Here is a 12631-nt window from a genome sequence, read left to right on the forward strand (position 1 = left end):
AAAAATTTGCCTTATTAATCATACACTATCAAAATTTTCCCTATCTAGTTGCCTATGGAAAAGGAAGGAGAAAATGTTTCGTGAAATGGAACAAAATATGAGATTTATCTTCACTAAATTTCTTCTGTTTTTTTTTTTTTTTTTTAATGCTACGTCAAAAAATGTGCATTTTAGAAATGATCCATTATGGTCAAAAGAAAACTAAAATTTAATTTATTTAGAGCCGTTTATTTCACTAATCAGCTATTATGATGAAATTCCACTTAGATGGCCTTTAAGCATTGATATTTCGTTCAACTTAGCTCGGTTTTAGACACATGTTGGCTAGCTTGTTGTAGAATTCCCATGACAGATACAAACCAGTAAATTATAAAATTACATATATCATGTATCAGTATAATTATTTAGATTCAAAACTTTGAAAATCATATTTTCAACCCAGTTTTCAGGCAAATTTCTTCATATGAATAAACAAAATTCTTTTAACTCTCGACCATAGACAGACGTATCTTGTATGTATGCTGAGAGGATCACGGCGAGGTTTGTATATTATATAATGGCATTTACCAAATCATAGAATGACCACTAATTACGTTCATTGAGCAATACAACCATCAATCTACGTGTTCATTGTCGCTTTCAGAATCTGCAAAAAGAATCAAGAGAAAGTGTAAATTTAATAATTGCTAGCTAGTGGAACAGGCAAACTGATTACAAATAGTTAAGCATCATCAGCAAAATAAAGACCACAAGAAAGAGTTGTTTCATTCTTCAATGGAAATCATAATCAGTAAAATGCTATGGTTTACCAAATCCAAAGTTGCATTTTAATTTCATGGAAAGAAGCAAAAACAACTTACCGGAACGAACATCGCCACTGAGTTTGCCTCTATCTTGGATTTGTTTAAGAAGCATCCTGTACATTAGCACCCACCAATATATGTGAAGAACAAACAAGCAAAAAAGCAGAGTGTTGAAAACATAATAGTAGACTGGTGCTTCTGGAGTCTGCTTCTCTTCATCCAAAGTTTGAAGAACTTCATAACTACAACAACAAAAGCAAAAGATATTATTAATTAATATGTATATCTAATGATGGACATATATAGATTGTACAAAATATAACTTATTTGATGACCGATCGACCTTGTACTCCACAGGATCCAGAAGGGGAAATAAATAAGGCGAAGCACCACCCATGAAAATACAAACAAAATGAATGAAAAGCTTGCAATCCGTTCAAAACCGCTGTATTTAGACATCTTCCCTATTTCAAGAAATACATCACTGCCATCATGAAGAGCTAAAACAACCGACCCAACACGAGCAAACCTGCAAAAACTACTTTTAAAGAGCGTATATGAATAAAGAATTAATTAGCGTACTAATGATACCCGCCTGCATATATACGAGAGTGTGATAAGAATGACAGATGCAACATGATGACCCATCGACACACCAAAATCCGATCGTCTTGTCTCCCAGAAAATCAAAGCAAATATCGAGTATGTGTAGAATCCATCAGTATACATGTACATGGCTTTTAGTTTTAACCTACAAGTGGTCAGATTCATAAACCATGAATGAATGAATGAATTAATAATGAGTGGGCGCAAGCAGTATAAAATACTTCATTTTCTGGTGTGGCCATCTCTGATTGCCGGGACCGATCCAAAAGTTGGTCGTCTTAGTAAACCAAGGCTCGTTAAAAGTTACAGCCAAGGTTAGGATTTCTGCTGAAAGATAATATACGCATTTCCAGGCTGATTCCTTGAATTTATACATCCTTTTGTTTCTTTCATCATCTTCCAGCCGTTGATTACATATTAAGCGCCTTCCTATATGCTGCAACAGATATATTTTATATAACATAGACCTCAAACAAATTATTTTGTGTCATGCCCAACATGTTACTTTGTTTGATGTGAACTTTAGATGAAATACTGCTACGATGTAAAACTAATGATATTAATTTCCCTTGCATAAAATTCGATTCTTAAACTTACAACGAAAACAAGTCTGTCGAGGAAAAAGCGAAGAGTTGGGAAGAAGATAGCAAAGAGAGGAAGAAACACAAAATCTTGATAAGTTGGGAAGGATTCATGTTCAAAATCAATGAACATGATGGATGGATGGATGGTGTTATCCTTGGGGCATTGATTTTGTACTATGTGAGTGCAGTTGGAAATCAGGTGGAAGTTGGGTTTTAAACTACTCTCTTCCTTAAATGACTTTGGTCATCCTACCTTGTACTTTGAAATACAATAAATATCAAAAATAACTTTATATTTTCATCAAACCTTTAATTTCATTAAATCCATAATACACATATAACACATTAACCTTTCCTGTTTTATGACGCCCTTCTAAAAATGAAGGTTAATGAACCGTAAGATCATATATAGCGGGGCGTTATAGGTGCCTATAGCGCCCCAAACACCGCCCCTAGGGGCTTTATGAGAGAGGGTGTTGGGGGGGGGGGGGGGTAATAGGCTTGGGTGTTTTGTAAATATTGCTCGCCCCACAATCGTTCCAGCCAATCATGTTTTTTCCTTATAAACTCCAACCAATCAAATATTTATATTATAAGAATTAATTAATTATTGGGTAATGTTTGGAAGGGGAAAAAGCGGTGGGGTGGGGTATACAACTACACCATTTTTTGTATAATGCCCCGTTTATGGCACGTATGTCATGTGTCGCATAACGTCCCATGGTGGTAAATGTTACCACTACACATGGTCTAATAAATCTAACATATAAAATTACATGAGTTAAAAGTCAAATAACACCTATATTGTTAAGAATCAGAATAAAACGATGTGATTTGTCAGTTTATTAATGTAATCAACCTGAAAACAAAACCACACATAAGCCATCAATACTATTCAGGGTCGGCCCCAAGAGCGGGCGAGGTTCACCCCCTGGCTGAGGCCGACACTTTATAAAAATTAATAGATCCTTTTAAAAGTTTAAAACCTTTATAACTATTGGGCCTAACTTAGAAGTAAAAAAGAATAAAAATAAAAAAAATTAACAAAGAAACAGAGTAGAGATGAGAGGGGGAAGAGTCGAGGAGTCGACTGCCGAGTGATCGACCACCTTGTCCATCACCTTCAACCACCATTAATACTATATCTTTTTCTAAGTTTACTGTTATAATGCTAATTGTCCTTTAAAAAAATTAGTTTATATAGTTCGTTACCCGTTAGGGCCTAAGGGTATTTTTCTTTCGACTCGGCCAAAGCATTTTAATCCTTAGTATCGGCCCTCTCAAACTATTTATAGTAAACTCAAAACCTAAACCAACTATGAGTCAAACTCTTATATACTTATTTAAATAAAAAAATGATAAACGTATAAAAGATGTTAAACTTGAATAACTAACACAAACTCAAACTTTAATAGTTTCAAAATTTATAACTTTATCAAGACAAACCCTTCAACGTATCAAACATGCATTGTCAAAACCAATAAAAGTTTACGAGTTGTGTGTGTTGCATGTCTCACATTTTGTGTCTATGGTATATGTATTTATTGTGTAATGTTATGTTCTACTCTATGTGGTATATAAAGTGAGAAACCATATCTCACATCAAAATTAATGTAAGGTAATGTTATTGTTACATAACCATACTTTTCTTAAAATGTTACTTTTACTAGTATCCGCAGAAAATATATTATGGCATCTGATAAAGTCTTTTTGTTAGTTGTATATAACATGATTTCCTTTACATCAATATAGATAGACACAAATGATTATTGTATAAATCTATCAACTAAAGCCATTGCTATATGCGTGATTAAGTTACGTGTTTGTTTTAATAAATTCATCAACTAACTCATTAATTAAATTATCTATCTATAATATATATAAACGAAAACCCTAAAATCCTACGTGTTATAATGTGGTCGCTCCCCCCTTTTATGGAAGTCACCAGATTGCTTGATTTTTAAATGGAGGTCTCTCATTGATTTAACCCAAATTCATGGGTATGGGTCTTACCAAAACCAGATAATTCTTAAACGGTTATAACATCTAATTAAATTAAAAATTAATCTTACCAATTATTTGATATGAAAATCCTATAAAATAGGGATATACTAAAATTTAATATCCAATTTAAAAAGAAAAAGATATTATTTATAATTAATAAACAATTTTATAGTAAAAACATAAGCTGGTCATGGGTCAACAAATCCAGATAGCTTTTAAACGGGTTATAACATATCATTTATTTATGAAACCTTTTCATCATCAAACCCTAAGTATATTATTAACTTTCTTACAATAAAAAAAATTAAATCCAAAAAAAATAAATATTAAAAAACAAAAAATGTAAAAAAACTATTTTCTCAAGCCATCAGATTGCTTTATTTGCAAATAAAGGTTTCTCACGCATTTGACCCGAATTCACGGGTAAAGGTCTCACTAAACCCAAATAACTTTTAAATGAGTTATAACATTTCATTATATTAAAAATTAATCTCATAAAATATTTGATATGAAAATCCTATAAAATAGGGATATACAAAAAATTAATATCCTATTTTATTTAAAAAAAAGATATTATTTATAATTAAGAAACAGTTTTATAATAAAGAAAATAAATGGGTAATGGGTATCACCAAACCCAGATAGCTTTTAAACCGGATTATAACATATCATTTATTTGTGAAACAATTTTATCATCAAACCTCAAGTATATTAATTATTAACTTTCTTACAATAAATAAAATTAAAATCCAAATATACATATATAAATACTAAAAACGAATAATGTAAAACAACCCCCGTAATACGGGGGATAAAATCTAGTAATAATAATATATATAAATGAAAACCCTAAAATCCTACGTGTCGCGATGTGGTCGCTCCTCTTTTATGGAAGTCATCAGATTGCTTAATTTTTAAATGGAGGTATCTCATTGATTTAACCCAAATTTATGGGTATGGGTCTTACCAAAACCAGATAGCTCTTAAACGGGTTATAACATCTCATTAAATTAAAATTAATCTTACCAATTATTTGATGTGAAAATCCTATAAAATAGAGATATATTAAAATTTAATATCAAATTTAAAAAGAAAGAGATATTATTTATAATTAATAAACAATTTTATAGTAAAAACATAAGCGGGTCATGGGTCACCAAATCTAGATAGCTTTTAAACGGGTTATAACATATCATTTATTTATGAAACTCTTTCATCATCAAACCCTAAGTATATTATTAACTTTTTTACAATAAAGAAAATTAAAATCCAAAAAATAAATATTAAAAAACGAAAAATGTAAAATAACCATTCTCTCAAGCCATCAGATTGCTTTATTTGTAAATGAAGGTTTCTCACGCATTTGACTCGAATTCACGGGTAAACGTCTGAGCAAACCTAGATAGCTCTTAAACGGGTTATAACATATCATTATATTAAAAATTAATCTCATAATATATTTGATATGAAAATCCTATAAAATAGGGATATACTAAAAATTAATATCCTATTTTATTTAAAAATATATATTATTTAAAATTAAGAAACAATTTTATAATAAATAAAATAAATGGGTAATGGGTATCACCAAACCCAGATAATTTTTAAACCGGATTATAACATATCATTTATTTGTGAAACCATTTCATCATCAAACGTCAAGTATATTAATTATTAACTTTCTTACAATAAAAAAAATTAAAATCCAAATATACATATATAAATATTAAAAAAGAATAATATAAAACAACCCCCGTAATATGAGGAGATAAAATCTAGTTATATATAATTACTTGTAGAATAAGACGGAGTTAACACACTTTTCTAACAGCTTTTTTAACGGCAAACTTACCTACTTCAAAATACTCCAATAAACAACTTATGCATGCACATTGAGGACACTTTTCCAAGAGTTAGTTTTCAAAGATCAAACTCTTGTAACTTCTTTGTGCTGCTTTTAACACAGCTCTTTTCAACCATTTGAATTATACTTCGGTTGGATAAACCATGAGTTTGAGACGAGACTTTATGTTTGAATTCGAACCTATTCAACTTGAACTTGATATCTTGTTCTCAAATCTTAATTCATGATCACTTGCTTAGACCTAAAACAAACTCCTCTTGTATTATCAACCCTTAGTATCTCACCCAATAATCAAATTATTAAGCTAGAAATTGAAGAAGAAAGACAGAGGGAAATTATCTTAATTCATAGCTAGTTTGTTATTAGGACAGACAAACTCTAACGAACTAACTATTAGACTAACAACTCTAGTCCTCTAGAATGTAACTATTACAAAAGTTGTTCCTTGAATACAACTATTACAAAAGAATACAATGGCAAAAACAATCTCTGTATTTTTAACAAAACTTCCCGCATAGAACAAGAATCAAATTGCGGGAACCTGAGTTTAAATTCTTCCAAGTCTTCCCACACTGCCTCTGACAAAGGTAGATTATTCTAGTGGACCAAGACCTATGCAGCTAGCCATTCCTCCTTACGAATTAGGTGCCTATCAATATGATAGCTCGAGGTTGGTAAATCAAATGCGCGTATGCTTGGATAGGGACCAACTGGAAGATTGGTTCCATAAGCTTTCTTTAATAAGAATACATGAAAACTGGATGAATTCGAGAATATGAGGAAAGGTCCAGCTAAGCTTATAGGCAACATTCCCATGCTTTTGAATGATCATAAATGCTGTGTACGTTGAGAAGCCTTTTAGGCCTTCGGCACGGTTGGCAAAGAAGGAATAAAGTTCGTCGACCCTAATTATATTGTTATCTTGTTGCCTAAGTTTTGTTAACATAATATTGTTATTATATAAACTCCTATGTCGTAACTGTAATCTTTGAACCTGAATAATGAAATAACCTAGTTGCAGCCACCACTATAAATTCTTGTCATTTATGTTTTCTATTTTCGCGTGAATAACCGTATATATGTGAGAGTGCTAATTACTTCCGTTACGTGCCCCTCTATTTCTAACAAATGGTATCAAAGTTTGTTTTATGCTCGTTTCTACCATTCATTTGACTTTTGACTCTTTTGTAAGCGGATAGACTCAACTAGTAATCGGTCCTTTAAACCATCATGACTTTCGGACTTTCATCCATTCTTCCTAACAATTGTTATTATTCCACTTAATTAGCAACAACCGAGCCGATCTATCGTGTTCGGTATCAACTGCAAAGTGCATCATTAAAAGGTCACATTACGCTCATCATCCACAGTCATGTAAAGTACACCATCAAAATGTCACATTACCACTAGTCAAATTGATGGGTGTGATCAATAATCAAATGTTTGATTTATAAAAATCCAATTTTCGTAAAAATAATAATCAAAGAAGCTTACACCATATAAAACCATTTTAGTTTTCATGTAGGACAAGCATTTATCAACAAAACTCTCTTAAAGACATTCAACCAAATATATACTTACAATTCATTTTTAATATTACCACACATTGTTGCATTGTTTAAAGTCGAGTATTTGCTAGACATAGGGGTGAGAAAAAATCAAACCATAATCGAAAATCGAACCATCGATCGAAAAATTTGACTGAAATTAACTATAATTGAACAAAACCGACGGTTATGGTTAACTGAATATGGTTAACTGACCATTCAGTTATAGATACGCTTATGTTTTTTTCAAATTTTATGCATCTATTTCCTTCTTTTATACATCTATTTATGGCTTCGAACATTTAAATTAATAGTGCATCTGTCTATAACATAGCATGAAACACCATAACTAAGCTTTGAACCGACATAGTTTTGAAACTTCACAAGCAAGCTTGAAGCACCATAACGTAGCCAATTTTAACTATAATAACAAAAGGAAAAAAACATAAAAAATACATTGGACAATTAACCGATCCATGATTAACAGACCATTCGATTATGGTTGTGGTTAAACAGTCATCTATAACCGGACCTCGGTTACAATTATGATTAAGTCCCTATAAATGAATCGACTTTGCACACACATAGCTAGACAATTTATGTAAGGAGTCACATGTTGAGCTATAACATTTTCAAATACTTAGAAGCCTTAAACTTCGATCATATTGATTCCTAGAAAATGTCCGTTTTAAAGAGAGAAAATCGAGCAATGTTCCCAAAACAACAAAATTTCAAAATTGTCCACTCCAAGCACGTCGGCGACGATGTGGTTTTTGAGTTGGACAACATGTTTGGTCGTCCAAAAAGAAGACCACACCCGCAGCGATGTATTTACATACCAAATACAGCGTGACGACTTATTTGACTTAATCGATTCTCGTCCCGTCACCCATTTTATTCCGCAGTCCCGTCACATTCTCTTTCAGAATTTGAACCTCAACTTTGTTTTGAAGTTGTATTTTAATATTATATTAATTTTAATCGTATCTACTTTTTTCTTTTAAAGGTTTTTAAATATAAATTTTATAAAATTCTAGACATACCATTGAAATGCTTTTAATTTGATCTAAGTGCCAGTGTGCCACAATAAACTTTACTAAAAATCGATCATGGACAAATTTTATTGAATGTTTCGATATAATTTTGATCGGACTCGATTTTGACAACAAAACTAATGCCGGCATGCAGATAAAAAATAAGAGCATCTCATCAGTATATTCAAAATTAATGTTGGCATGTAAATAAAAATAGGTATATTGGTTTTTGATGGTCCCAATTATTGATTTTTGGTCACTGCTGGTCCCAACTAATGAATTGGATACTGATGGTCCCAACTTTAAAGTATTTGTTCCTAATGGTCCGCGACTAACAAAATCCTAACGTCGTTCGTTTCAGGTCGTCGGGAAAACGCTTTTGTCAGGAAAATTCAAATTTGTTGCCGAAAAACACCACCTGAACACCGCAACCACCGCCAATTGACTCACCGCTAACCAACTACCACCACTTGAGCACCATCAACCAATTCCAACGATGGTTCTAAGGTTTCCGGCAGCCTCAATAATTTGGGCTTTTAGTCTTTTACTAGAAAAAGGTTCCTAAATGTCCGATACGAAGTTACCAAAGATGTTTAGGACGAAAATGTTGAGTTTTTGGGAAAAAAAATTAAGTTTTCCGGCCAAAACCGGTTTTCCGGCGACCTGAAACTAACGATGTTAGGATTCTGTTAGTCGCGGACCGTTAAGAACAAATACTTTAAAAGTTGTGACCCTTAGTAGCCAATTCATTAGTTGGGACCAGCAAAGTGACCAAAAGACAATAGTTGGGATCATTAAACACCAATATACCATAAAAATAAGAACATCTCAACGGTATATTCAGAATTTTATAAAACTTTATACATTAAAAGTTATAAAAGAAAAACAAAATATAATTAAAAATTGATTATAATAATATAAAATTCAAAATTATAGCTTCAAAACATTTGGACGCATGGTTTCAAGTCGGGATGACAGAATTAACGTAGGGTGACGTGACAGAATTAATTGGGTGGCAGATCACAAATTGGTATTGCCGACGTGTTTGGTAGCACATGTCGTCTATGCATTGGATACTGAACAAAGCCTTGGAGCATTTTCATCCAACCCCTCATTTAATGTGAGAGGTATTTTTATAATTTAGAGGGTGATTTAGGGTGTTGTGAATGAATAGTTTTTATATTAGAAAAAGTAATGATTTTTCTGTATATTTGAAAACTTACTATTCATCCCCTATATTTTTTTAATATATTTTGAGAGTGGTTGTGAATGAAGGAAAGAGAAAAGGTAATAATAAAATGTATAAAAAGTATTAATTAAAATAGAGAAAAAATGTAGTAAGTTTTAGTATAATTTTTAGTTTAGGGATAGAAAGTGGGATGAAAATGCTCTCAATAAAGAAGTAGCTTCCTAAGTGTTTTGAAAGGACGTTTTTAGAAACCATTAGCATATGAGAACATAGGTGAAATATCTTTACTAAAGTCACACTAAAAGGAGTATTCTAAGAATTTTCACTTAATATTATAATAGAGTACTGGCTTTAGTTTTAATTATATTATATATAAAAAAAAAATAAAGTATTTGAAAATAAAGTTTATTTTTTTATTAGAACGTCGACTTTCTTGTATTTAGGCTACCGCACCTTTTAAATTTAGAGAGCCCCGATGCTCCACTCTGGTCAGACTATGTTGTCTTAACCGGGCCCACGCTGGCTTTAGAGTTTGTTTTGGACGTTCCCTCGGGAAACCATACTGCCGACTGTCACTTGACAGCCGTTAACACATGGCGGGACGAAAACCCGGATGGGCTCAGGATTCGAACTGACAGCCTTTGCACAAGACCTAACTCTCCATCATTGCCGATATCCACCAAAATATGACACAAGTGGGATTCAAACTTGAATCTCTATTGGAGAACCCAAGCCTCATACCACCAAGCCAGAAGTGAGGGATTGAAAATATTTGTATGATGACGTTTTTACTTTTTACGCCTCTTTCTTAGATGGGTTTTTAGTATTTTTGAAAAATGAATATTTTATGGGAAAATTCTTAAAATAGCCCTTTTTAGAGAGAGAAATCCTAAAATAGCTATTTTTTTCTCAAAATCTTTTATAATTTGGACTGTCAAGACGCATTGGGAATAGATAAAAATAAAGACGAGATTTTGAAAGAAAGTCAGGTAAAAGGCGAGATTTGGGGAAATAATGTCGGTAAAGTCCAAATTATTTGTAATCTTGGAGCAAAAGTTCAAATTTTTCAAAAACTTTTTTACTCAAAAAAACCGTCTTGAGAGACTGTTTTTTTATGTTTCCTAGCTTTCCCGTCCATATTTTCAAATTCTTAGAAAAATATATTTTTTACAATTATACCCCTTAACCATCACCACCACCTTGAACCACCACCATCACCGACGCCGTCGGTTGCCGAAGCTCTGGCCACCGTCTTCCGATCTTCCTTTCTCATCTTCACTGAACCACCACCATCACCGACGATGCCATTTCTCCCGCGCGTATCATTTTTTTACAACTCTTCACCCACCGTATAAACCCCCGTATCCACCCATTCATTCTCACACACCATGCTTCCTCACCGGAAACCTGACGCCACCACCGCTGAGATTCGAGATCCAGGTAAGAAGAGCCGTGTCTGGTTAGGCACATACGACACCGCCGTAGAGGCGGCGCATGCGTACGACGCCGCCACTAGACGGTTCCGCGGCGATAAGGCGAAGACGAACTTTTCGTCGCCGGTTAAATTCACCGGCGGCGGCAGAGATAGTAGCACTGGCGAGTCGTCTAACTCCGTTCCGGTGACGGTACCGGCGACAACGACGATTGATCTCCGGCTAACGAACGCTATCTCATCTTCCGGAGCTCCGGCAACCGACGGCGTCGGTAATGGTGGTGGTTAAGGGGTATAATTGTAAAAAATATATTTTTCTAAGAATTTAAAAATATGGACATGAAATGTAGGAAACATAAAAAAACAGTCTCTCAAGACGGTTTTTTTGAGTAAAAAAGTTTTTGAAAAATTTGAACTTTTGCTCCAAGATTACAAATAATTTGGACTTTATCGACATTATTTCCCTAAATCTCGCCTTTTACCTGACTTTCTTTCAAAATCTCGTCTTTATTTTTATCTATTCCCAATGCGTCTTGACAGTCCAAATTATAAAAGATTTTGAGAAAAAAATAGCTATTTTAGGATTTCTCTCTCTAAAAAGGGCTATTTTGAAAATTTTATCATGTTTTATTTTTCTTTCTTTTTAATCTATTTGAGAGTTGACTAGCTAGCCTAGACACGTTTAGATCATTTTAAGGTTTTTTTACCAGAAATTAGACGGGCCATTCATTGGTTATTATATTATATAAACAGTACAAAATTGGAAAAAATAAAGAAAAAGAAAAGGAAAAGAAATTAGACATGGTGATTTATATAACAATGATTTTAGACCTTGTTAGTTGTTAAGTGGATTTTAATGATCTTTGTATGACAACTAACTATGCATAATTTTAAGATAGTTTTAGATGTTTTTAAAAAATTCTTATCATTGATTCTCTAATATTTTGAAATCAACAAAGCATAAAATCAAAGGAACTTGCTTTACACAAACTGCACGCGAGCTAGAAGAAGCTGTTCTTGCTGCAAACGCTGTGACTGACTACCAGAATAATGTTCAAGAGATGAATGAATAAATGCCCTACACTTTAGCCACGGCTAAAAATCTGGTAAGGCCCATATCTAAACAGGTAATTTCAGATTTTCAGTAGCATTTTATTTATTAATTATGTTCAACTTTACAAGTTCAATTATTATTATTATTATTATTATTTATTTACTTTTTTTTTTGTGATTTCTGTAACAGAGTAGGAGTAAATTCATTTCTTAAACCTTAATTATATGATGCAATATTTTTAATAAATTTGTAATATCTTCAACAAATCTTTTTCCGTTGATAAATATCTAATACATCTATGAAGTGTGAGTCTGTATTCATTCATGACAAATACTTATAAATGATTAAAACAAACGGTGAAAAATAATATATTTAGTTGAGATAAAAATGAGCATGCATAACATACAAGACCATGAACTTATTAGATGCAAAATGCGGCCCAAACACACACACACCTTTGTAAACTAAGCTATAGCAATCATCAAACAACTTAAAATTAGTAACTTACCAATGC

The 12631-nt window shown here is 32.6% G+C and overlaps 2 protein-coding genes across 2 annotated transcripts; one reads left to right on the forward strand and one right to left on the reverse strand.

Annotated features, from left to right (window-relative positions):
* Window positions 1-614: 614 nt before the first annotated feature.
* On the reverse strand, window positions 615-2196 carry LOC143545026 (ceramide synthase 1 LOH3-like). The gene is made up of 6 exons (XM_077036984.1): window positions 2007-2196; window positions 1631-1845; window positions 1399-1554; window positions 1147-1332; window positions 861-1045; window positions 615-646 (listed from the first exon to the last, which is right to left on the reverse strand). Exons 1-6 carry the CDS (start codon window positions 2121-2123, stop codon window positions 615-617), a joined length of 891 nt encoding a protein of 296 aa, XP_076893099.1. The 5' UTR covers window positions 2124-2196.
* An 8823-nt stretch (window positions 2197-11019) lies between these two features.
* On the forward strand, window positions 11020-11352 carry LOC143545027 (ethylene-responsive transcription factor 4-like). The gene has a single exon (XM_077036985.1). It carries the CDS (start codon window positions 11020-11022, stop codon window positions 11350-11352), a length of 333 nt encoding a protein of 110 aa, XP_076893100.1.
* Window positions 11353-12631: the final 1279 nt, after the last annotated feature.

This window comes from Bidens hawaiensis, unplaced genomic scaffold, assembly GCF_021521415.1.
Source record: "Bidens hawaiensis isolate Kalapana, Puna unplaced genomic scaffold, B.hawaiensis_p1.1 tig00013806_1, whole genome shotgun sequence".
Lineage (NCBI taxonomy): Eukaryota > Viridiplantae > Streptophyta > Magnoliopsida > Asterales > Asteraceae > Bidens > Bidens hawaiensis.